Source organism: Neolamprologus multifasciatus, chromosome 18 (genome assembly GCF_963576455.1).
Source record: "Neolamprologus multifasciatus chromosome 18, fNeoMul1.2, whole genome shotgun sequence".
NCBI lineage: Eukaryota > Metazoa > Chordata > Actinopteri > Cichliformes > Cichlidae > Neolamprologus > Neolamprologus multifasciatus.
Genome location: NC_140456.1, coordinates 20,403,137 through 20,431,069, shown reverse-complemented (window position 1 = coordinate 20,431,069; position 27,933 = coordinate 20,403,137). Strand labels below are relative to the sequence as shown.

The 27,933-nt window shown below is 38.5% G+C and overlaps 1 protein-coding gene across 2 annotated transcripts in view; it reads right to left on the bottom strand.

Annotated features, from left to right (window-relative positions):
* gpc5c (glypican 5c) overlaps nucleotides 1-27,933 on the bottom strand; it is a 102,708-nt gene that overhangs the window by 20,276 nt on the left and 54,499 nt on the right. For both annotated transcript variants that reach the window (XM_085141799.1, XM_085141800.1), the window contains 2 exons: nucleotides 12,891-13,011; nucleotides 2,248-2,389 (listed from right to left, as the gene is read on the bottom strand). In XM_085141799.1, coding sequence (XP_084997925.1) covers nucleotides 2,248-2,389; nucleotides 12,891-13,011 — 263 coding nt within the window. The remainder of the gene's footprint in view (nucleotides 1-2,247; nucleotides 2,390-12,890; nucleotides 13,012-27,933) is intronic.

Genomic DNA, 27,933 nt, shown 5'->3' with positions numbered 1-27,933 from the left:
CACAGTCATAAATCATAGAAACATCTGTATTAGCAATCTTAAACAAACTGCATTTTCAGTATGCAGGAATTGTATCGTTTCAGTAAGACTTGCAGCAGTTTCATGCCATCTGTGCGATGGCACAGACTGAGAATCTGTTCTCCACAGATTAGCGCTGTTCATTTGCTTCGTAATGAAGTCTCTCTAAGCAGAACAGTAGGCGGTCATGCCCCCTTTTAACATGGACCTTGGGAGCTCTGGCACTGTTATACAGTGACAAACAACTGCAAAAACAGATGGAAATAAAATAATCTATGCCTACAATGTCCTTTATCTTGGCCCAGCTGGGTAATTACTTTAATGGTTGCCAAAGTTGATGTTTGGATGAATGTTTAGTCAATATATGAAAAGTCATAAAGGCAGTATCTAACAGTCCCACTTTGTTAATTCTCAAAGATCACAGTAAGAAGTGAAGAAGAAGAAGTAACTTCGTAACAGTTAAAGAAAACTGAACACTTAGGAGAATTTGAAAGAGAAGAATGTGAAAGAATGCCCGCTAGCATAGTGGATATACACCAGACAGCTTCAGACAAATAGTTGAGCAGACACACAAATGAGTTCAGCCTTGTGTGGTGTGATGTGCATCTCTGATAATGTTTGCTATCTCTTGGCATTAGACTTCAGAGAAGCAAAAAATTCTGTCTTACAATTAATTAATTAATTAATTCTGTCTTCTTGTATTTGTCTAATACAAGGGCCAGATGTGCAATATTACTCTATAGCCCATTACCTTGCCAAAAGGTGTGATTTGATGGAAAACACACTTATAAAGCTAAAAGACAGTAAACAATGGGCCATTTTTTTTGAAAAATTACTGGAGGTAGTTTAGGAAATCCCAGACAGCATTTTGCATTGATTATCTGGAATACTGGTGGTAGTGGTAGAACTCTGACCAAGACTGGATATTTTCATCCGCACTGTAACAAGGAGCTGGGCTGAGAGGACCTTTCCAGAACTGCATGTAACTGGACTTTTTCAGTGATATTTAACTGTACCGTATTGTTTTATTTTCTTCTTTTCTTCTAAGTACAAACAGTATTACGCTGTTCTGATGAAATATTCCCTTACTGTAGGATTGAGCCTTCAGTGCAATCTTCAGGACCTCAGTTAAATAGAATCACTTTGTCTTGTCTTAAAAACAGGTAGAGAAAAAATTGCTAGCAGTGTCGACCTTGCGGTTACAGGACTGAACTGAACAGTATGGGTTGCGTTTGTTTCAGTAAACAGCAGTTAAATGTCATTTAAACAACCTGTTAAAATGACAAAGCTTTGACTGCTGCAATCTAGAAGAAAAAGGCCATGCAAAAAAACTGCTGGATGTCTAAAAAAAAGTATGGCCATGTTGTGATAGTGTTAAGGGGTAAATGAAGTGAATGAAAGGAAACAGAGAAAGACTGACAAGCAGTATGTAAATCTGCAATTATAGTCACAATCGTAAATACACTTCAGTCTGTGTTGTACTTAATTGCTCGTCATTAAAATATATATTTAAATGTGCATGCAGTCATCCAATTGTACGACATGTGCTTGTCTGGATTTGTGGTGGACAGAGTAAACATGGTACATGCTACATATTAAGAGACTGCTGAATCAGCAGCTGAAACGCTGGCAGTCTGAGCCGAAGAGGCTCAGCTTACTCAGCTAGGATTTTATTACTTTCCCTCTTTGTATTGCCCGTCCACTTCCTTCTAGCTCTCACTGTATGGTATCTCCAAATGGTCTATTTACCAGGTGCATTAAAAAAAAAAATCAGTTTTAAAGTACAACAAGCCTAACACTGGTTGCAGTTGGATAGGCGCTTTGTTAAAAAAAATATTCATTAAAATGAACACGAGGTCCAATAGAGTGTGTCCGTAAGTAAGCAAGCCATCTTTTTGATTTGGCATCTGGTATATAAGGTACTTATATGCCACCACCTGGATTCTGCTGGAGCCTCAGCAGAATTTGAAAATGTGATTTGAGGTGAATCAATATCCTACCTGGCAATATCCATTGCCAGGTAGGAGATGAATAAAAGAGAGAGTTTGTGACAGTTCTTAGAAAACAATAACAGGGTCACTTAGCTGAAAAAAAGAAAGCACACTGTCTCTCCAGAGGAAGATACTTCCATAGTCATATAACGCAATTGATATTCTAAATAAACACGCAGACTTCGTGTGGAATTCTGCTTGTATAGTGAGTGTTTTTGCATGGAAAGGTGTGACTTACAGTGTTTGTCTTGACCGTCTCCTGAGGCTTGACAACCATCTTCATCATCACACTCTGTGGTGCTGCCCTCCTCCCTTTCCCCACTGCCCAGCTCTTCCCAGTCTTCCATTTCTGCCAATTCTGGAAACATTTCCTCTGTGTCCTGCATATGCACAGAAATATGGTTAATGCATAAGATCCCAATATCATGCATGTGAAACACTGTGAGCAACTTTTAATATAGATAAAATATGATATACTTTAACTGCAGATCCTTCAAAAATCTGTCATCTGTTGGACTGTTGGATCATAGTGGAAGATCCGATTACTTCCTGTATAAATCTCAGGACACTTTCTGAGAGCAGAAAGGTTATGAAATGTAGAAAGGTTTGGCAGAAAACAAACCAATTATACAGTGGCAGTTGTTAATTCTTTTGGTGAATTATTCTAATTTATATTAGGTATTAGTCTATATACAGCTGCAATGACACTTTATCAGCCTGGACCATATCCTTCCCTCCTGCTGTGTGGCCCACTAATTGGCTTTGTTGGCCCTTCATGCTGTCCATCATCATCAGGGTGGTCTCTGCTCCATAACACCATGTCTGACAAACTCTCATGACACAATAAGAAAACTGTACTCTGAGCATTAGGTTCAAAATAAGGGCATAGATATCAGAACTTTGGAATTTGTGAAATTATAGATGGATGCATTTGCACACATGTGTGAATACACTGTTAAACCTGCTTTACAAAGTTTACAAGATCATTCCTGGGACTAACTGACCTTAAAGGGAAGGCACAACCAGTGAAGACATGTTGAGAGGTGAATGAGAGGCATGGAGTTGGCCCCATTCCTCTCATTCACCTCTCGACATGTCTTCAGGTGTTGTGGGATTACAGATGTCTTTGCTGTATGCTCACTCATACACCTGACAGCAGAAGAACAAGTTCTCTCCTAAGCCTTCAGTGCTCCAAAAGAAACATTTCACAAAACCAGACAAGTTTATTTATAAGAATTAGAGTGCAAAGCTAAAGAGAATCAAGACAAAGAATCAGATATGCTAGTGGTCCAGTGACAACACACTCATCCCACGTGATGTTTCAAACTACAGTAAACGTTAACATGCTATCTTCAACAAGCTTAATGTGCTTCTACAAAGGGTGGCTGTCAGTCTGCAACATGTTCCAAGTGTGTGGTTTCAGGAAAAAAAAGTTTCCTGAAATAAGCTTGTTGTTCATGATGGGATATAAGTAACACAAAGAAAAACCAATGTTAAGTGGGCTCACCATGTAGGTCCAAAAAAGTGTCTGCAGACTATCATGAAATTTACATTCTGCAAATTCGCACAGACCCTTACAGACTAACATAAAGGAATCTCAACTGTTAAATGTATGTGTCTTAAAATGTATATTTTGACTTGATGATAGCACAATAAGAAAAGTCCCATGGTCTCAAAAATGATGCATAAGGATAATCTTACAACCTCAACTAGCAGAAAAAAAAGCAAGGAAACAGATAAATCGCGCTCATGGCAACTAATTTAGTTGCTAATGGTAAAGAAAGGTTTAATTTTCAATTAATAAGATGTTTCATAAGAGGTTTACTTAAAACAAAAACTAGATGTCAAGATAGTCAAGGCCCCAAACTGACAAACAGAGAAACTGAAGCACAAACCAAGGAAGCTATACACGGAACTGAATTTAACTTAAGATAATAAATAAATGCTTGTTTGGGAACCAGAATTATTCAAACAGACACATTAGTATTCTTTTTTCCTCTTCTATCACATTAGAGATTACAAATGGGATGGCTAGAGAAAGACATTTAGAATGGTTTTGACTCAAGCTGGTACTTTTACATGATAATCGGTATACTCATTACTTCCATCATGTTTCACATTCAACCAATGTGAAAGTCCATCTTCTCACTGTGGCCCGAGAGAGTAAAAGGAGATGATACAGCTATAACCACTTAAGTACAGGCTAATAAACCAGATCTTGTACATTTCAGGTAAAAGTGAAAGTCATTGGTAAAACTGGATGTCTTAATTTTCACAAGTGTGAATAAATTACAATAGGAGGGGAACAAGGTGAACAATATCTGACAGTTGTTAGAGTTCCAAATTTTATAGTATGAGTTAATTCATATTACAGTTTGCTGATAGACTAATGACTGATAACTGAGACAAGCTGGAAAAAAGAGAAAGCAATGTCTTGAATAAGATAAACCCATTATGATTTTTCTATCATGTAAAGCAACTAAATAAATTCAGTGTGCCTTACAGCAGTTCACAACCAAATGCTCTGCTAAACAGCATAATGTTCGCCATCACTTGATGCCAGCGTGATATTAAGCTTATAACTATGGCACTGAGTGGATGTTTGACACAGTGTTGCTTGGCCCAGCTGTCCTTAAAGCATGTTAATTAGGGAGTGAATCAATTAAGGTGTTGTTGCTGTGGAAACCACGGTTAGTATAATTGTTGGTTTGTTGCTGTCTACTGAGTGCAGGGTGTTGGGTTATTTTTGTTAAGTCATGATTGCTAAATGGTCAAACTAAAGTCCTTCCTTTACAACTGTAACATAGCGAGGAAGCAAATTTATATTTTGTCTGTGGAGCTAGAGACAGATATGAATAACATGAATGTATGATGTGATAGAAAAAGACTGCTCTGGATTTCAATGAGCATCTTAAGCACTTTCTTAAAATGGTTTGTATTTATTTAATTTTCCTTCTCGCTTTAGAGCAGAAGGCGTCACCACATCAAGGGAGAGTTTGTTCACAGGCAGCCTGCTAAGCTGTGTCAGTTTTTTTTTTCAACTATAAAATATGCTACAAAAAGAAAACAACAAAGAAAACCATAACAATATGTTCAACAATACAAAGGTTGATCTGTTTATGAGAAATAACAACAACGACTCAAAGGGTCATCCTTCTGATCTGTCTCCAATGAGGTACAATGAGTAGACAAGTGGGAACAATATCTCAATAGCAGCAGACTTTACATTATGGACAAGGCAGAGATTTACTGTGCCTTTGAGATGCAGACAGATGGTTTTGTTCTAACATGACTCGTCATTCTTTCTGACATGTCTGTGTACTGTTGGGTTAGAACGACCTATTAGAATTGAGAACATGTGTATTTACATTTAATTTCAATTTAAACTTTAAATAGTTTCACATACTAAATGAAGACTGAAAAACTATAATTCGCGAGTGCAATTAACTTTACAATGGTTTATGATAATCAGAAGTTATTATCGTTAATGCCATCATCTATATATACTGAATGCCAACAGTTTCCGAGAAACAACTAAGACAAATGAAAGGTTTTCAAGTCTGGGAAAGAAAACTGAAATATTTTGTTGTTTTTCTTTTTAAAAAAGGAGCACAGACAGGCGCTTGAACAACTTGCAGTTGTGTAAGCCGATGAGTACGGCGAGGGCACAGATACAAGATACAAACCTTTTCCTTTAAGGCTTACCTTGAAATTACCCTGGCATCCAAGGGCAAATCAGGTATTCCAAAAAGGCTTTGAATAAAATCCCAAATCATGAAATATTTTCTAGTTCCCCTCTCACAGTGCCAACTAATGCACCTCTCTCTTTCTTTTCAAAAGCATTCTTTAGTTAGAGGATGATGCGGCAGGTTTGAGAGCATCAAGGGCTGAATTCCTGCATTTTTTAATGCTTCCTAGTCACGCTAAAATCTGTACTGCCAGGAGTAACCAATCACCTTGGAGTCTAGAAGAAAGACTGAGCTGTCTGAGTGTATGTATATAGATTCTGTTGTAATATAGACATAAATGGGACATCTAATCATGAAATGTAAAAATGTGAAATGTGACCACTTGGCATATGATGAAAACTACTGCAAAAGTTACAGTAAGCATTTTCATATGGCTATGCATACATTTAGGGTATGATTGCCAACCTTGCGGACAAGGATCATAAGTCCTATCCTCCATGTGCCCACATCTGCTCCTTTTCAGCCCTGTCTGATCACCTCTTTGAGGGCAGTGGTGAATAAACTGCATATGAGGACAGAAAAAAAAAGGCAAGCAAAGGAAATCCTGGAGGATACTGAAGGAAAAACTGACAGCGGTGAATGTCTGCATAACATAAGTACTCTCAACTTGTTGAATTAAATTGGCTACATTTTCTCACATACTATTACGGGCCACAAAGCTTTTATGTGAAAACAAACATCAGCTGGGAGACAAAATAAGAGTGTTTAAATATGTGTTATGTCTGTGTGTCTGTGGATGTCCCCAATTAAAGAGGAACTGGATGCAATTATCTCTATTTCTTACACTGCCTGACAAAGAAAAGGCGGCCGGGAGAGAGATGGAGCGAGGGAGAAGCTTCTTCTAAAAGTATAGGAATGAAAAGATGAAAACGGTGCATCCTAAGAAGAGTGACAGGTTCAAAACAAACTCTGGACAGCTGCAGTGCTCTGCCATCCATACCTGGAGTAGCTGTACTGTGCTGCTTGTGTATATTAATTATACCTGTTATGGTCAACAAGACTGTTCATAACTATAAAAGAGCCTTATCCATGTGTATGTAGAGCAATTGTTATTTTCTGATGGCAGCAGTGGTTTCATTATAATACAGTTTATCATAGCTTTGTTTTTATAATTTAAATTACTCCATCTGTCTACAGCAGCCTTCATATTCCCCACATGTTAAGAGAGAAAAAATCATGTTTGGATGCAATTGCAAAATACAATTTGGGCAAATTTATAAGGGAAACACAGAGAAAAGCTATAGAAGGATCTGTCTTGGTGAACCAAATCTTGAATATAATGAGCCAGAGGTTTTCACATGGACAAATTTTGCATGACATTTTATTAAATCAGTATGAAATCTGAAAACAGATGCTGTTTGTAGAAAAAAAAATCCACCTAAGTTTCTTAGAACTCTGAGTAATGTTTTCAACATTTTTCAACAACTGCCGAGCCACACCTCCACTACAAGCTAGCACAAGCTGATTGAGTTTGTCGCTGTTAGTGACACTCTGTTGGACATGCCCTCATGTAACCCCCATTACCTAATCGCTGCATTGGATTGTCACACCCTGCTCCTGTAAGGTACTGAGTGAAACAGCTCGTGTGTGGAATATATGCGTACGGGAACAAACTTTGACTTCTAACAGCTAAGTGATGGAGATGTTATTGAAAAATGCGTGGCAGTTTCGGTGACATCAGCATTTTTCTGAGTGCATGTTCTGACAGCTTCCTGCGAGAGGTGTGCGGGTCGAAAGACAGCGAATGGTGCTCATCTGCTGCTGGGAAGCAGATTTTTTAGACATGAAAATTGGCTTCAGATGTCCTTATAAAGGAGCAAAAGGTTTGAAGAGCTGACTTCAAGGCACCAATCCAGTTTACACACCATGAATACCAAACATTATCAGGATAATCAACCCACTTACTGGGTCAAATCAGTGTAGCTTCTACACTACTTGTGCTTTTACTAAGGCCAATATGCTGGGAACATTAAATTAGATCGCGGCCTACTTTTTCTCTGAGATATCCATTTCTCTTCTTTTTCTATTTCAAGATTTCTCTTCTTACCTGAAGCCTTTGAAAATATGTTTATTTATCTAATGTAAAGTAAATTAAATCAGTGTGTCTCGAAATGAGATATTCAGAATCCCAACTGAAACAGATCAGGAATTTAGTGCCAATTTGCAGCGATATGATCAATTGCACTTTTATGCCCCATCATCCCAAATGGAAAAGTGAATAATTTCACATAAAAACCCAGCATCTCATTGATTCAATAACATTTACTAAAAAGGAGAAGCCACAAGAGTCTGTAATCCATCTTGGTGATAACCTTAAGAAAACAGTCTTTAATATGGTTTTACAAATGCATACCATAGCAGATTGAAAAAGATTAAAAAGGGGGATTTGGAAAAGGGATTTTTGAAACCGTGTCCCAAAAACACAACCAGCCACATATTTTCTTAACAGGACAAGAATCACTGTATTAAAATTATAACCCAAAAGGCAAGCAAATACAGTATTACCCAATGAAGAAAAACATCCACAGTTCACTGAATTTTTATGAGCTTTGCATCTAATTATGGCATTAAAAAAAAGTTATATTTAAATTACAGTCTGGGTTCATGAAGTCTGGTTGCCAAGTGAACGGAGAGCTCTGGGCAGTAAGACTTGTTGCTGTATCGTTGCCACAGCAGCAGTAAAGAGCAGCAGAGCTCCTGTGAAGACCAACTCCATCATCTTCTTCAAGTGGAAAGAATTTGTCCCCTCCCTGTGACAGGCTGCCAGCTCAGCCCGAGCTCTTTCTTCTTCCCTGGACTCCACTAACTCTTGAGAGCTCAAACCCTTTCACACTGCTGCAGGCATTGCTAAATCATAAAGGAGATGTATACTGAAGTCAGAAAGTCCGCTGAGAGCTGTATATCTGTAAAACCGATATACTTTAAAGAATCAGCTGTTTATTTTAACCTTTTCTTAAAAGCAAGCACAATTAAGTCTAAACTAACAAAGGCACATAGAACTCTGAGTCTCTGAGTCTGTGCAGCAGCTGATGGGGCCATGGACTGACTGGACCCACAAAGAGGATATGCACAGTGTGGGTCTGAAACAAGCGTGGCTTCTCTGATGTGGAACCTGTCTGGGCCACTGGCCAAACAAGACAGCAAAGCAGCAGTCAGTCCCATCAATCACATGTCAGCCTCACTATATTGCATCTTTATGCTTTCCAACTCTCTATCCTGCAACCGCTTTCAAAATTGTTAATGCTATTGCCCCTTTATAGGCGTGAGTCTGAGTGAAATAAAGATAGAAATAAAGCCCGAGAATCAGCGTCTGAGTGTTTTTGGGTTTTTTTTCCTACTCTGAATGTTGCCGCTGACTTTCCATTTACAAAAGTGCAAAGTGACAAACTGACAAATGATCTGGACTTAATAATCACATGGAAACAGATAGACCGTTGTGAAATGATCCCCACCCAAAAACAGCTGGACTGATGGCTAAGAATCAGAAATCTACTTTGAAACATTTATTGTCTGGATTAGCAACATTTACAGGCAAGAGAAAGAAAAGGAGAAAGAGGAGAGTTAGAGGAGGCACACATGGGAGGACAGGGGAGTTGGCCTACTCATTTAATGGACTATTTTATAGAAGGTCAAGATTTAGCCTTGTCCCGTGTGTGTGTGTGTGTGTGTATTTTAGTTTTATTTCTAGATGTTATGTCCTTGATTTAACGTGGAAATGTTGTGTGCATGTCCTCTAGCTCTATCCCCGTGTGTACTGTATGTGTAGGGCTGTGTGGGTGAAACTCATACACATACTCATTTTGTAAAGGGATCTGAGTGCTTAAACAGAAGGGTGTCATGGTTAGATGATGGGTCATAGTCTGCGATATATCAAGAGTAGTTTTCCAATCCTCTTAGTGCCACAGTGCTCAGAGTGTAACTGCTCTTCAGTAGGTAAAAATATACACGTCTTTAAGCCCACTAATCCCGGAAATTGAGGTTATTCAAATCTGGAAAAAGCTGAGATTAGACCTTCTCTGAAAAACCTGCAATATCTTTTAAGCTAAAAAAAGAAGAAAATATGGATATGATTTAAAAGCAGTCGGTGTGCATTTGTTATTTGTCAGCGTCTAATTTCCATTTAAAATGAAATAAATATCCACAGTAGTTCAAAGGATGAAAGAAGACAAACGCGCAGCCTAATTATCCTCCTAACATCGACACACAATCGAAATCTTAACCCTAAACAGTCGTTTGAAGAAGTGAGGACTTAAAAGTGTTGCGAGCGTTTGAAACTCAAAGGAGTTTTTGAAAAGATGAAAGTGGGGTTACAAGCATGCATGGAGGACCAACACTGTGCAGGCTATGGTTTGAATAATCTAGTCCATGAGAGTAAACCAGGCAGACACATTTCTTTTTTTTTTTACCTTTTGTTACTGTCACAGTCACACATTATACTATCAAACTATTTTTTTGTTGTTTAATATGAAATCAGATTTAACATAAAATCAATCAAACTCATTATTTATTTATTCAAAGATAAAAATTGATAGTTTGCCTGCACTTTTAGTAAGATAACCTTTACTTTTATGTGCTTGCAGGTCTTCCAAGAACAATGACAATCACATGCCTGGCTGGTTTTTGGTTATTTATAGGTTTGCTCCACGCTCCCAGGCCCCCTCAGCAGCCCACTGTATACAAAGCAGTGTGCGTCTTTCCAATAGCACACGTGAATCTCAGAGCAATGAAAAACTTCCTTTTCCAGTCCTTGTTTATGAATGCAGATAGATTTAAAAAAGCAAATTAATTTTCAGGTATTTCCCAGGGTTTGAAAATTGCATGTTGCATGTTTTGTGCCTTTACTTATCAACTGTTTGCCAGCATCCAGCAAAAGTATGCTCAAAGGTTATCGATGAATTGAAGCTTCTGGTTCCAAAAATGTTCAGAACATTCAGAACAAAACCACTTTTATCAGGCCTACAGTATTTGTCTAAATAGTGACCATCTTTACTATCAGGCATAGGTGAACTTTAAAAGTTAATATGCAGCATTTCAGAAAACATATAGTTTTCTTTTCTTTTTTTTTTTTTTAGTGTTCCAATGTCTGCAAATGTGCATCTTAGCAAGCAATCTGTTCACACAGGTATGAGCACATGTGATGACTTGTGCTGTAATCTCTGGATCGACTGGTTGATAGCTTGGTTGATATTTGTTTATTCAGCCAAATTCTCACTGATCAGCCAATCTTGTCACCTCCTGCGTGTTTTAGTAGCTTTGAATTTTCCCAAATGAATGTATTCTGTTGATTTAACATTTACATTTAGTCAACTTTTCCTCTGACACCATAACAAAGAAATTGTTGGTGCAGCTTCAGTTTATATAAAAAGAATCTAAACATTGCAGCAGTTTGCATATCAAAGCCCAACAACCAACAGGATCTAAATTTAAAATAAGTCTAAAAACCTGTCGGTGTTATTATGTTCAAACAACTTCCCAGTTTAGGCTCAAGGCTTTAAGTGCAAATACATCAGAACTGGTCGATTTCCGTGTTTGCCCTAATAATTCATTTATAACAGCATTCACACCAAACCACAGATTCACTAGCTCCTCGGTCTCGCAGGAGCACACACCTACACCGAGACCAAGCTGAACGTTTCTTCTCTTATCACCCCCCACCCAGTGCCGCCAATCGATTGGTTTGAGAGTAGTAACAATTTTCAGTCGACCAAGACTTTCTTTGGTTGACTGTCACTTCATGCAGGCTAACACTCTGTGATACTCTCTCTTATCTGGCACAAACATAAAGCTCAGTCAAGCTCTGGCACCTAGTGTAGATGCAAGGTAGGCTTTTCAAGTCTGTAAATGTCAACAGGACACCCGCTCAACTCTGCATAGTTTCCATGACAACGAGGCACTTGACAGCCACCAGCACAATGGGATGTTGTGGTCTAACAGGAATGATCTTGAACTGCCAGTTAACGGGTTGAGTGATATATAGTGTGGCTGCTGCACAGATGAAAGAGTAACGAGTGACACTATCGACTCAAATAAGACTAAAACAAAAATACAGTTAATACAGAGAAAAAGGGAAATCCATAAGATGGAAGCATGGGGAACCACACAGGTATATAAGTGGTCAAACGGAAAAAGCAAAGTGAGATATAGAGATAGAACTCTAGTCATCGCTGCACTTTCTATCTGTGGCCATAATTTTTTCAGGGCAACAAAAGGGCAGGCGGGCAGAGGGGAACCAAATCCTGGTCCGTTTGTCTCCTCAAATGGCCTCTAGGGACTGTCTGAAATGGCCCTTTTCTTCTTGGTTCTTTCAGCCCTAAACCCCATCTACATGACAAACAGTGTCACTTTGAAGCTGCCTGTGTCATCTATGCTATCTGTCACTCATTCATGACCTTTTGCTCCTGCCTCTCATCTTTCTTTCTTTTTTTTCCTTTCCACAGTAATTCCCTTTTTTGTCACTGTCTCCCTTTCACACACTATCCTTTTCATTTATCTTTGATATCTGCCTCTGAGCTCAAAACAAGTCTTTGGATCAAAAGAAAATGGCAAGGACATTTCAGTAGTTCTTTTGACAATGTGTTATAGCATTTGAGTCCTTATAAGAAAAAAAAAGACTTTGAGTTGCATTTGTCCACAACCAACAATCATCAAGTCTGTATTATTATCATTATTATTATCTTCTTAATTCCTCTTGTTATTAATTACAAAACACAACAATTAGACCATGTGCATCCATCACAGTTAAGCTCTTTACTCAAAATCAGAGTTTTAATGCTAAAATATAAATATTGTTGTTATTCATAAATTTTCAAACAACTATTTGACAGGAAAGCTGAAAAATTGACAAAAAGAAGAGAAAAAAATTATTAGATGCTGAATTACAGTTATTTACTTCCTGAACAGACAAAAATAGGTTTAGTGGTTGAATGTTATTAATTATTGAGTCCAGTCTGCTGGCTCACATTTTAGTGTAAAAACATGAATTCAGTTTGTTATCCTACTAATGAATAAGCGCACATTTTATAGTTGTAAACACATTTTTGACAGATTTCTATTAATATTTTCTTGTTTTTATGATAGCTGGTCTAATAAAAGAATTAAGCTATGCATATGATAACTGAAAAATCCATCCTACCGTGTTGAAGTTCTCCAGCCTCTCCTTGGCTTCAGTGACTGCGCACTCCACATTGCGAACTTTGACCTCTGGGTTATTCCTCTGGGCATGCAGACCATTTCCTACAACTCTGCCTGTATAACTGTGACAAAAAAGAAAGCCGTTATCAATTTAGTCGCCAACATCATCTTTATTCTGTTAACATGCAATGCTGAATGTATTTGTTAATATCAGAATACTTATTGCTAATGTGTTATTGCTGTGAGTTGCACAATTTAATATGACTCTGTGATTTATCACTATGGAAATATACCTTGGGCACTACAGCCAATCAGAAACACACACTATGCCAGGCTCCTGATTAGACTCCAGCATCTTTAGAATTTGCCTCATTTGTCAACAACATATCGTTAAAAAGCTCCATTATGCATCTTCTCCTGCATGAACGCTGAAATCTAATCCAGATCATTTAATGATGCTTTTCATGGTCTTGTGTGAGGAAATATTTTAATGATAGCTGAGCTCTGCCTTGTAAAAATTGTGATTGAGACAAATGCATGCTGGACCTTTTAAACTCTGGCATGCTCTGTGGCCCTGAAGCTTGGCAGGAACTATAGCTGTTAATTTCTTCAGAGCTGTTGTTGAGCTAATGTCAGAGAAGCTAAACTTTTCTAGCGGCCAACCTGAATTAAATAGGAAGCGTTTTTGATGTCTAATAATAGATTGGAAATTTGTCCGTAAAGAATCGGTGATTTAACGTTTTACAGTTTTGATGGTTTAAATGCTGAACAGTTGGAGCTGACACTGAGCACTGCAGTGTCTCGCACAGGCATTCAAAAACAACAAAAAACAACATCAGTGTGTGCCCATTTCCTGTAACCTCCACCAGCACTGGCTCGCTCTTTGCGTCATTAATCTTATTTTAGTCTAGTATTATTGTGGCCAATACCATACGCTGTTGACCTCACGGGTGAGGGTGAGATATACAAATTGACTTTCGATGATGCGATGCACTTATCCCTCATTTTCCTCCAAATTAATTTTAGAATTATATATTGATGCTAATCTTCCATACTTGGGAGATTTAACAGCACTGGAGAGGAGTGACATGTACTGGCAACAAATCAATTGATGCTTCAGCAGGCAGCGCGAGGCTGATAAAGTGATTATGGATGGTTTAAGCGAGCGTGTTTGTAAGGATGTCTTTATGGGTATGTGAGTGCTTTTGTCGTCGCGCTTGCATATACTTGTACTTGTGAATATGAGTCGAGGCAATCATAAAAGTGCTGACCCTTAAAAAATCTCTGGCCTGTGATATAAGCAGTGTCTTGATAAGGTCGGTGCTCTTCCATCTTGCTGAAACAGCAAAATGATGTAAAAAAATAAATAAATCCTGTGTAATCCAATGACATTGCAGATTAACTTTGCATCTCATTGTTTGTGTATTTGATTTTATGCTTCATTTTCTTCCTTCAAGTGCTTATTTTACTTTAGGGTATTTACCAACCAGATTTTCTGTGTGCCACACACACACAAAACAAACTGCTTGGACAACAACTGAAAATTCTTATTTGCTGCCAACTCTCAGTCTTCCGAACATGGACGCTATCAATAGCTTTTGGACTTACAGCTTCTCCCCTCTGACACAAGAGATTAATTGAAGAATCAAACAGCCCACTAAGCAGTGGTTTAAAGTGGGAGGGCTGTGTCTTAGGGGTCTGACTGTCTCCAGGCTTGGCTTGTGATAAGAGTGTTGGTGCGGAAATGAGCTCATCAAATTGGATGTTAATAAAAGGGAAGTGTCATGGTGAGTCTGGCAGTGTGTTTGGCCTGGAACATTTCATTGCAGGGCTTGTTTGATACTACATCGGGGATGTAACCACTGACACAGCAGGATATCCCAGAACTGATTACGCGATAGACATACAATTAATGCAGCAAATTTCAAGGCAGAATTCAGATGTTATAAGCTTGCTCTGAATGACAACAGTGAACTGTTTTGGAATAAATTTCACTCGAGCGCTATAACTCAGGGGATTAAACACTGAGCACACAGTACAGCACAAATGCTACAGCACCCAAATGATGACTCCTTCTTTTTTAGAATTAGCTCTTCTCCCCTTCTGGTGGCCTCAAATGCAGAACCTCACCAAGCATTTGAAAACTCTTTCTACACATTTATGGCTTCTGACTCAGAGCCCTTTTTCTATGGAAGTGACTCACTCCCCCGTGAATGCACAATTGATGCGCACTCTTGAAGGCAGCTTTGTCTGTTCGCGTCCTTTCCCTCTGCCTGAAGCACAGACTAGCAGTGACCTGTACTCCCTGATGCTGACCCCAAAATGAAATGTTTTGCTCTTTTCAAAGCCTGAAGGAATGCTTGTGGGTTTTGGGACAAAGCATGAAAAATCATTATTCATTTTTAAGGTGGATGGGGGGGTGTCATCTTGAGAATACCCAAGGTAAAGGATATTTTTATATGTATATTGCATTAATTGAATTACAAGGATGCGTATTTGATCTGGAATTTGAATTGCCTTTTGCTACTGCGAGGGATTCATAGCAAAGTGACCCATGGTGAATCTGATTCTATTTTATCTGTTAAACCCGACTGCCTAAGCTTGTAACATTCACAAAGGACTTAATTACTCTTGTTTTTGTTTTAATTTATTTATTTTTGAGAGCACTTGTGGCTGCTCTTGTTTTTCACATGAAAAGAAACATAAAACAACTAAAAAACTACAGATTCTATCTTTCAGAGTTTTCAACGATTTATGACCCCAAAAGACTACTGTATAAACATAAAGCATCACTGGTAAAAGAGATTACACATCTGTATTTGCCAGGCAAATAAACGATTGTAGATCATTTCTTAAATGATGGGAGCTTTATTACTTCTTTTGCCAAGGACTCCTCTGGGATTGACATTAGGAATGAAGACATTCAAATTAATGGATAATCTAGATCTTTTCTTGATTCATTCGAATCATCTTATTTAATTTATGTACATGTTCATCAGCAGGACGCTTTGTGACATTCTCCTGAAGTTTATTAGATGCATGCCTTGTATCAGCAGGATCCTATTATTCAATTGTGAAAAGACAAACACTGTGCAAGCTAGAACAGTCTCAGTGTGGATGTAAAGACTAAACAATACGTCTCCTACTGGAGAAGAATCTTAGCACACATTACTGGTACTGAAATAAACATTCGTTTTTACTGGAGTAGACAGTCACTCAAGAATTATGACTACTACATCAAAGCAATCTGTCTGGTCTAGTAATATGTAACTGAAACAAATCTTCAAACTGAAAAGAGACTCACAGTTCATGGCTTGCTTTGAGGTAAAGTTTCATTACAATATGTCTCACTAATTATAACAGTGTGCAGCACAGTGCACTGGTTAACAGAATGTATGTTTAAACTGGTGTAGAAATCTCAACAAATTCAGTGCTTAGCATTCTGACCTGTTTTAGTGACATAAAGTGACAGTAAGCATTATTGCAGATTTAGCAACAATGTGGAACCCAGTACACAATCACTTGGATCACCTAGAATGAAGTGTTTTTGGAGACAAGAAAAAAAGTAAATGGCTTTATGCACACAAAATTAAGTCTATAGGTAACAGACACACGTCTTCTCTTTGATAATGTCAATATTTAACTCCAGTAAGTACTTGAGTGATTTAAACCAGAATTTCTAGGTAAATGGGCTTGACTAATATCTATGTAGACAATCAATACAGTGCAATACAAACTGAAGCAGTCTCTTTTCTCAGTCCTATCTTTGTTCTTTTTTGTAATGTGGAAAAATGCTATAAATATTCTCATGCTTAGCTACTTAAATACCAAAATTACTGCTGCAAAGCTTTATTTTTGTAAGGCAAATGGAGCATTTCTTTGATAAAATGTGATTTTGTGATACTTGGCCATCTCTCCTGCATCAGTGGAGCAGAATCTGCTACTGAGGCTCTGTTTGGCGTGCAGAATTCATGATAGACTGAGAGTGCAGAATCTGCTATCACACCAAAGCATTAGTGGGTCTGTTGCACACTTTAGCTTGATATTGCTTCATGTAGTAAGAAGACACACTGATAAAATTACAAAAACAAACATTTAAGCAACCATGGACTGCATTAAAAAAATAAAGGGCTGCTTATTAATACTGTTTGTGTGCATTATTAATGTTCTATTTCCATGCTTTCCCGCTGAATTCCTTCCAGAACAACCCACCGTGATCTTACTTCTACAAAACATAATGTTAAAAGAATACAGAGCATTAGTGACTAGTTTGTGATTATTTCATTAATTGGTCTATACTAAATAGACCGGACATATATCTAAGCCCTTTAGTGCTCACATTAGTGCATGTTAATTTCCCTAGCTATAATCATTTCTGTGAAACAAACATCAGACTGAATTAGAGCAAGGCGAGGAGGGGAATAATGTCAGTGATTAATAACTGAGAGGAGGTGAGGCTGTTTACTATGACTGAGAGTGTGTATTTTTGTGGCTGTGGGTGGCACCATTTCAGCTGAAGAGGGTACTGCACTCACTCCTATCAAGATAAACAGCAAATTGTCGGTTCTGCATGATTAATAAAGCTTTTCCCCACCCCCCAGCTGTTGTGGGAATTGAACATGTGTTGAGTTACTCGTGGGGAAGTCCTGTGATTAGTACACAGTGGGTTATATCAGCTGTTTTTTTGAAAGTTCTCCTGTTTGAGGATTTATGTTTGTTATATTTTTAAGACAATCATGCAATTTTTGCTACTTAACATTCAAAAAATGTCAACAATCCAATCTTTATAATTTTTTTTGTTTAAATAAAACTATTGCCATATATATATAAATTTCCTAAATCACAGACTGAAAAAATAGTTCATGTCCAAGGTATTTAAAAGTTTTTCTTTGGAGATTCGCTGCTTTTTCCCCTCATGTTTAGTTCAATCCTGGTACCTGACCAAACGAGTCATGAATCTATGAAAAATGTCAAAGAAGGTGATTCTCAAATACATTAGGCAGAAACTTGGATATCTGAGCATGGGGTGCAGTGAAAAATCTGAGGAAACCAGACAAATGGAGGAAAGATGTCTTAAAAACCCATGTACAGTAGCTGAAGAGTATCTGAAAGTCAAGACACTTTCAGATACTTACTTTCACAAAGATCTGACACAGGATCTGAGAGATACACCTGGTCCTTCAGCTGCAATAGTCTCAAGGGAAGGGTGGCTGTCTAGAAGCCTGTCATTTTTAAGGAAGGGAAACAGGAAGAAAAGCTGAGGTATGCCAAATTACACAAGAACTGGACTGAAATAAGTGGCAAACAATCTTCTCATTATGATTGCAAAGCGGTATCATCAGATTTGGATTCAACGGGCAATATCTGCTGTTTATGTACTGCATTTCTGTGTATGTTTGCACATGGTTCAATAAATGACTGCACCTATTCCAATTCAATTCAATTCAGTTCAATTCAAATCAATTTTATATATATACCAAATTAAAACAGTTCCCCCAAGGTGCTTTATATTGTAATGTAAAGACCCTATAATAATACAGAGGGAAAAAAATAGAAAACCCCAACAATCATATGACCCCCTATGAGCAAGCACTTTGGCATCAGTGGGAAAGAAAAACTCCCTGTTAACAGGAAGAAGCAGTTTCGGAGAGGTGTGGCCATCAGCCATAACCAGTTGGTCCCATTTTCCAAGCAAAATATAAAGGAAGGAGAATTATCTACAGATATACACTAAAAAAACGAGTTCTCATCTGATGTTAATTTATTTTACATGTTTTTAGTCAGTCTGGACAGTATATGCTGTTCACATAACATTAGACCCATACCGCTGAAAAAGAAATCTAGACCTTTCTCTTATGCCCTTTCAAAAAAGTGTGTGTGTGGGGAGGGGGCGCTGAGCAGATGCTTGTAGCCAGTGAACTTTACATGCAAGGCTTGGGCATATTGAAATACTCTGAACAGGAGGTTTTGTTCTGAAAGGCCAGACTGTTCTCACATGCTGTGAACTTAGTAGCCATTTACTGTATGGCAAACAGCCTCAAGCCCATGAACAGGCAACTTGTCAGGAGCCACTTGACAAACATTTACTCACCATCCCACATAAGGTCATCCATAGGCAATAAACATAGACATGAGCAAACACATACAAATGCTTTAAAAATCTATGCCCTGTAAGGCAATTTGAGCATATCCAAATGGCACTCTCGGGCTTGCCACAGTCCCTGAAACCCAACAGTTATTCCCAAAGATAACCGCACGCTAAAAATAAATGCTTTAAACGTCAAGCATTTAAAAAACTAAGCACTGATAAATTCTTTGGTTGATATCTTGTCCAATCTCTTCACAGTAGTTAGTGTAGTCAGCTGTACTCTAAGGACAACTGCACTAGACATCAGAAAATGCACAAGGGGAAACAGCACGCAAATCAGGAGAGGTCGTTTGCAGGGCAGACAAGCTTAAACAGTGTAGTTTCTATTCGATGCTTGATTACTCTTATCCACCATGCACCCCCACCTATTATTCTTTGTTCTTAAATGATCTCTCCAAATCTACAACAAGACTTTTGTTGAAGTCATCTTTTTTTTCTTTCTGTTCATTTCCCTCCCAGCAAATACAGACACTGCAGAATTGGCTTTTTCTTGTTGCTGTCATTTGTAAGCCAGCTGGTGACAACATGAACATGCCATCAGCAGCTCCAGTCACTTGGAGTTCTCAGAAACACCTGGGCAAGCGGCCTTGGATCTTTTTATTTTGCTTCTGTTATATTTTATCAGTCTCCTCCTACCTCCTCCTTGTTCCAACTATCAGTTGGGTATTTAAAAACAAAAAAATTCCTGTTTTCCCAAATGATACACAAACCTGTGAAAAAGTTATTCCCAGTTCAATTAGAAATATGACTAAAATTCTGAAACATGACAATTGTACCTTAGTTGCCTGTAATACCCAATAAAGACAGACGATAGGATGGGTCTTGTACTGGGATTCTCCTCCTCCCTCAGACATGCTATGTGAACCTGAGCTCAGTTAAGTTCTATTCTGTTACTCATATGAATATATTCCAATGCCTCCTGCGCGATATTCGGCTGCTTCCTTTGAGGGGTCACCACAGCAGATCATCTGTCTCCATCTCACCCTATACCTATCATCCTCTTCTCTTACACCAGCCCTCTGTAAGTTCTCCTTCACTACATCCACGAATCTTTTCCGAGGTTTTTCTCTTTTTCCTCCTGCCCGGCAGCTCCATTTTCAACATCCTTTGTCAAATATATCCACTGTCTCTCCACCGCACATGTCCAAACCATCTCAGCCTTGGCTCTCTAACTTTAGCTTATCATACTTATAAGATTTATTTAAATATTTTTAAATCCAGCTTATTTTGCACAGAGCTGGGTAATAAGACAGCACACTTATACCACTCTATTCTGTTATAAATGATGCTGCAGAAAACAAAGTGAGTTGAGCTCAGTGGGACAAAAGCATTGAGTTCAGAAAAAACACCTACCCATGCTTGTGCTGCTTTGTTGCATATTCAACACCTTAAATTAACTGTTTTTTGTTTGTTGGACTACTGTGAAAATAGTCTTCATCACAATCTTGATTCAACAAGTATGCATCAGGAAAGAGAAAAGGTTAGAGGATTGCAATTTAACCACCCTAGTCTAATTCAAGCCTTTGACTCATTCGGTCACATGAGTCAAGGCAGTTGTTCTTCTGAAGCTGAAGCTGATCAAGTGTGGAGAAAGGTACTGGTTAAGATGAATCATCTGCATATGATCGAACAGCCACATCACCTTCTGCCATTAACCATTATACCCGAAGCAAACCTATTTGGCTGTTGTCTGTCAGAAGACGTTCTTTTACTAATGCCTCTTTCGAACATGTGCTATCTTCCATTAATCTGACGACATCTGAACAGATTGGCTTCAAGTCAGCATCCTGTTGACTGTTTTTGTAAAACTGGGGGTGGAAGTCTAACAAGGTATTTACATCTATTCATCACATGTTGCCCACTACATCTGAATTGCTCATCTCACTAAAAATATGGTCTGAACAGCAATAACATCCTGGATCACACTCGTGTTTATCTGTTATGCTATAGTAAGAAACCTCTAGCATTATGCATTTTATATCACACAGTGTGCATGTATGCCAGCTATTGCTGTACTGTAGCCTAGGGCTGTGCGATATGACCAAAATCTCATATCCCTATATAAGAATTCTATCGTCCCGATAACAATATAAATCACAAAAATGTAACATTTTCCGTAAATTCTGTGAATCTCGGGCAGCTCGTCTTGCGGGAAGTGTTTCCAGCTGCGCGTCATGTACAGTAGCTGGAGTCGAGTGTTTTAATGCATGAAACTATACATTTTTAGACATAAGTTGTAAAGGCTGCCGTTTTCTTTGTGAGTATTTATTACACGGCGTGCTGCGGGGAAAAGCCTGTTCTAACGTTTGAGTCTAAGGCTTATTTTTTAGCACCTGGCGGCTCTTTTTTAATTCTCATCCGTAAACAATCTGCTCTTTCACGCGATTCAGTTTATTTTGAAAGGTCTCAACAGGATCTTGAGCTTTATTGTGAAAGGTTTATGTGGAACATAAACAAGCGGACACGCGATGCTGTTACTGTCATTGTTGCTAACAACAACGCATAAAAACAAGCGCTTGTCCGTCCGTAGTGGTTATATTAAATATAAGAGAAAGAGAGAACTTTAAGAAATTAATATAGCCACTACAGTGACCATCAAAACGATGACAAAATATTGCCGTAAAGAGTTTATTTTGCGACACCACGAAACAAACGATAGCGTAAAATGAAACGATAGACGTTTTTATATCGTCATCCGATATATATCGTTATATCGAGCAGCCCTACTGTAGCCTCCGTTGTCACTTTCATGGACTTGTCTGGACTGACGGAAAGGCGAACCATGTCTGGATCACAGAATGCACCAGTAATGTGAAAGACTCTACGGCTGAGAAGTGTTAAAAAGGTTTGTTAAGGGGTACATGCTTTTACCCAATATCCCTTGTCCCAGAATGTCAGTGTCATATGCTCTTTGTATTTATAAAAAGTTCCTATTTCTTAAGAAGAGAGTGATTCCATTGAAAATTGCACCAACTGTGCTTTGTAAGTGATCAATCCAAAGTAACATGGGCCATGTTTCCAAATATGCAGACCTATACCAAATACACAGCAGTGGTCAAATAAAGGAAGGTATCGTTACACATTCACGGTCATTCCAGCCAAGATGAAAGATTTTTCTCCTTCTCCTTCTTTAAAGTTTCGGAGTTTACCGGAGGCACATCACCTGTGCTGAACTGGTGGCATGTCTTTGTGGCACTTTAAGCCAATGAATTATGGCTGTTCAGGGCTGTGGGTTAGGTTGGAATTACACACCACTACGTAGGGCTCAACTGCTTTACCACTTCTTAAGAGGTCCCAGGGTGATTTTACCAAGACCGAGTTAGCTTATTGAGTGGCTGCACTGTCACAGCTACATGGCTGGAGGTCCTATGGCTCAAATTACTCGTGGCAATTGTGCACTAAAAGCCTGTCCTCTGCTGTGCAATGAAAGGTGTTACTCCACATGCGAATGCTCCTCTTTGTACTGTTTTTTTTTTCTGTATCTTTTTTTAATGCTATTGAACACCTGTAAATGGCCTTTCTTGATTCATATTAAGCATCCCATCAGTATTTATTCTGAATCCTATTTTCAGTTTGCTTAATTGCTGCCAACACTCTCTGAATACTTCTGTAAGAAGCTTTCACACCCAATCACTTGGGTCAGATTTGCTTTCTCGCTTTTTGTGGTGACCAGAACACCAGGTCATGAAACAAAATAGCCTTAATGTTTTCTTGTATCCATATTTTTTGTAGTCAATTATTGAGTGGACATGTCTAATAAGACTGTTGGGTGGATAAAGATAAAAGTCGACCCTACTCACAGCAGACCATGATCTTATGATATAGGCAGGCTGGGATGCTTCTTGGCATTGAGATAGCCAAGATGGTCCAAGATGGATTTTTTCTGTTTATTTAAAAAAAAAAACTAAAAAACATTTTCTTACCTGGAAGAAATCCCAACTAATCCAACATTGAGATTACTGGTAGGAATTGCAGTTTGGGATCAAGTTGGCTAATGCTAATATGTTGTCAAACAAGCTAAAGAGATACTAGATAACCAAAATATATTTTCAGAAAGAAGAGCTACTTCGAAAGAGTGCTGCATCTGAAAAGGCAGCTCCCTTTGCTCCACTGTCTAGATGAAAGAAGCCATTTTTGCACAAAAATTGAACCTTGGGCCCAAAAAGTTTGAAACCACTGCTCTATAGCATCTAGCTTTAGGCTAATCCCGAGGATAGTCAAGGAGCTGAAGACACTAAGCAAGAGGAATAGAATTCAGTTTTAGGGTAGAAAAAAAGATGGGGAAATGAGATATGGCAAGCTATTGTGAATCACTTAGAATGTGCATATACGTACTGGTAATCACATACTGTGATTATCTTGTAGCTTGGAGGTGTTTGATGTCATTAGGGTTATTCTACCCATTTATTTCTATTTCCTACTTCGGGCTAGGTGAGACACTATCTCGTTTGGCTCATCATCGGCCCATTACTATCCTCCAACCAGCCAAGCATATTTCATTTCAGTGCTACTCCAGGCTAATGAACATGTATCGATTTATCTAACAATCGCAGTAACTGCAAAGAGCTGAATTAATTTGGTGTAATTGACCTACTCCAAGCAACTGACTGCTCTTGGTTTCTTTCTCATATTCCCCCACATACGCTCTATCTCTGTCATCCCGATGGCCATGTAAGCAATTCCTGACATTAGCAAATCACAACTTGCAGCACAGTGTAATATAAGCACTCTTGCTCAATAAGTGAAGGAAACAGATCTAACATGTACTCTGTAAACTTGTTTCCTCCTCCAAACCCTGATATACCCATGAGTGATTAATCTACTTTGTCATTCGGGGGGGAAATACATGATGCATATTTATGAAGCTGGACTGCATGTGTAATATCTTCAGACTTAGCAGATTGTCTGGTAGAATATGCTTTCACACTGCACCCATGTGGCCACTATTATGTACTGAAAGCATCCAGCATCCAATGAAGCATCAATATTCTGAGCTTTAAGAATAAGCTGAGGGTATGACAGAACTGATACTGTTATTCCATTGACGTATATCAGCATCATTTCCTTTGAAGCTTATATTCCAGTCTGTCATTCGTGAGTCTTACAGATGGACATTATAATGATAATAATAAAAAAAATCTAACTTTCTCTGTGCTTGTATAACTGGAACCAGCTGTGGAGCAGAGACTTTCAGGTCTCTGTCAAACAAATTTTAAACAAACAATATTTAATCTTTTAAATGCAATTCACAAGTCAAATAAGCTTATTACAGCCTGTGTTTGCAGAACAGTTTATGATTCATAATTTTTAAAGCTGTTTATAGAGACCATGTTTCCAGGAAAAGATGCAAAAGCTCCTTTCTAAGAAATCATACAATAAATTCTCATTAAGTTCAATTGTTTAAAAAAATAAATACAATTTCTATGACAAAAAAAAAAAGAAATCTGCAAAATGCGATTTTGTTATTATTTATAATAATTAACAATATGGCAACAAAATTTAAAATGATGTTTTTATTTTCCTCTAAGTAGAAGGGCCACTATGTTCTCATTCAACAACTACAAATTTATGTCATTTGTTGGTTACATGAAAGTTAAACAAATTACAAAATAAACGGTGGCCATTTGTCAAAGTCTGTCTCTAGTTTTAGAGACAGACAAATGGAAACATACAGTACAGCTATGGAGTTTAAAGCTTTAATAGCCTCTGGTGGCAATTATATAGATTACAGCTATAATTGGCTCGTGGTTTGCTTTGAGGACATTCCCAGGCCTGAGTGTGTCTGTCACTGGGTGTAACTGTTCTCCACCTCAGTGTGTCGCCTGCCTCGATGTACCAACAGACATACTGTAGGCTGACTCAATAGACCACACAGACTTCTGGGAAAACATTATGCAGCCCCATTAGATTGGAGGAACACGAATGTCATGTCCAGGATGCCCACACACGAAAATCACAAGCAGGCAAGCATCATTTCCTGACAGAGAAAACTATTTTTTGCACATTTGAAAAGTCACATACACTTTTCTTTGTATTTCTTACAAACTACAAATACAAACTGTTTTCAAAGCAATAGAATTACAATACTGTGTAAAAGTCCTGAATCACAGTCATTGCTTTGAATTTTGTTAGGAAGATAGGAAACAGGTGCAGTGGTTTATAAGACAAAAACAGAGTATTGAAAGTCAATATTTGGTATGACCACCTTTATTCTTCAACACAGTTTGAACTTTCTTGGGCAAGCTTTCTTGTCATTTCTTTAAGTAGCCTTAAGGAATAGTTCTCCAGGCTTCATGAAGAACACCCAAAGCTCTTCGTTGGTTTTTGACTGCCGTTGGTTTTAGATGCTTCAGTAGCGTTGAGGTCGTGGCTCTGGGGAGGCCAATCCATGACTGATGCATGTTTTCACTGCAGTGTGCTCGGCATCATTTTCATGCTTAAAAATGAACCTGTTGCCAATCAGATGTTTTCCAGGATGTATTCCACGGTGTATCAAAATTTTAGCATATTTTTCACAATTAAAATTAAGATCCCCAAGACCACAGCCCCAAATCGTGGCAGTGCTGTGTTTTACAGCCAGCTATAGACACCAACGGTCATACCTCTCTCCTAACCTCCTCTGTACAGACTGATGATGATTTAGGTTTCACATTTGGATTCATCACTCCATCAGACCTGTTGTCACTGATTTTTAGTCGATTTCTTGTGTGATTTGGCACATTCATGCCTTTTCTCCCTGTTTTCCTTCTTTACAAATGGTTTCTTGGCACTGACACCACTAATGAAGGTTTGGCAGACAGTAGGTCAATCAACTGATGGGCAGGATGCATCTCCCAGGTCTTTTCTTCCCCATCTCATAAAGACATAACCTTCAGATACTGGTCATCTAATGCAGATTTTTTAGGCTTGTCACTTATTCTTTTGTCCTCGGGTTTCCCTATTTTGTTTTTTTATGGACATAATTTATGTGTTTTTGTGACAGGCTGCTAGTAACAATGATGCAGTCTAAAATGTTTCTTGGCTAAGTTGCCTGTTATGTGTTGACATAACACTGGTTCATCAGTTGAGTTTTTTGTGTGTGTTTGAATGACTCATATGTCACTGTTAAGTGGTTTATCGAACAAAACAAACAATTGGTCAGGACTGGACAAAAAAGTAGTAAAAAAGGAGCCAATGCTGACAAATCTCCCAAAAAACTAGAGAACCACTGCCCAAGACCATTTTAAAGAAATTACAGGAAAGTCTGGCTCCTTGGGAACAAAATATTAAGAAGGTGGTTCAAGACTTTTTCACAGTACCGTAATCACTAAGACCTTAAAGTTTAATGAAGGATATAGATATCGATCTAATGCAGTTAAAAATTAACTCTTTAAGACATAAGCCCAAAAGTCTCGAGATGAATATAATTAACTATTCTTGACTGTATTTTTTCTGCTTGTATTCAAATTCAGCTTTCACTCTATGTGAAGTTCTGAATCAATAGAGCCTATTACAAGAAGTGTAAGCCAAGTGACTTATAGTACAAATGCCTAATACAAACATTTCCCACCAGGTAGGGAAAGCACAACTAATGCTGTACTTTCTCAGGAAACTACATCAGGCCCAGTTACCCCAGAGACTGCTAGTAAACTTCTACCGCTCCACCATCAAGAGTCTTCTGACTTACTGCTGCACACTCTGGTTCAACTGCTGCACCGCGGAGGACAAGAGGAAATTGCAGCGGGTGGTGAGGGCAGCAGAGTGGGCAATTGGCACCTCACTAACCCCCCTCAGAGACATTTATACTGGCAGACTTCAACAGAAAGCCAACATCATCATCAAAGACCCCTTGCACCCTGGACACTCACTTTTTTCCCCACTTCCCTCTGGTAAATGCTACAGGTCCATCAGGACGAAGACAAACAGACTCAACAGAGGTTTTTACCCACAGGCTGGCAGACATACCCTACCTCCACCCTGACTTTAATGCAACCAACATTCCTACCTCTTTAAACTGTAGTTATTATAACACTATTTATTATAGTTGCAACAGCACCCCCCCCCCCCCATATATGTATGTATGTATGTATCTGTATGTATGCATGTGTATCCATAACTTGTACATATCTTTCTTGTGTAAATGTAAATTTGTCTGTGTTATTGTGTAAATACTTACGCTATTGTGTACTTCAGCACACATGGAGAGATACCAAACTGCCTTTCATTGTTTTTGTAACAATGACAATAAAGAGCTATTCTATTCTATTCTATACACATTTACCAGTAGGTGGTAGCATTGCTCAATGCACATTTCACATGGTTGCGTAGATAAGTCACTAGTCACAGTTCAAGAATATCATGTATGTGCATTAGCAACAATGGGATGAAGGATGAACAAAAGAGGAAGTGACAGAGAGCTGAAAACATGAGTGGGATCCAACTCAGGCATAAATGCACATAATATAATACAGAAAGAAAGAAAGAAGAGTGAATGTGTGAAAAAAGAAACTGTTGCCAGACCTAATTTGATGAATGTAACCCCTCCTTCCAGTCACATGCCTACATGCCGAGGAGAGCATGGATAACTGAGGCCAGAGGTCTGGGGGGAAGCTGGTGGGGCAGTTGGTGTTTGGAAGGCAGACAAGGGCAGGCAGGAGCAGAGCCAGGAGGGTAAACTATGCCACAGAGGACAGACGGGTGGAGTGGACCATGATCCTCCGGGGTGGTTCGACCACCTGTTTGTCTGTCTGTCTGTCTAATCCGGGTCAGAAAGGCGTGATCTAATGCTTAAGGTTGACAGCTCCAGGGTAAACTAAAACCCAGTCATGGGGTCCACCACTCGTAAGCTGAATCTGCACAATCCACATTTTATATTTTTCATATGTATGTAAAAGCTGGCTTTGTGTTCACATAAAGG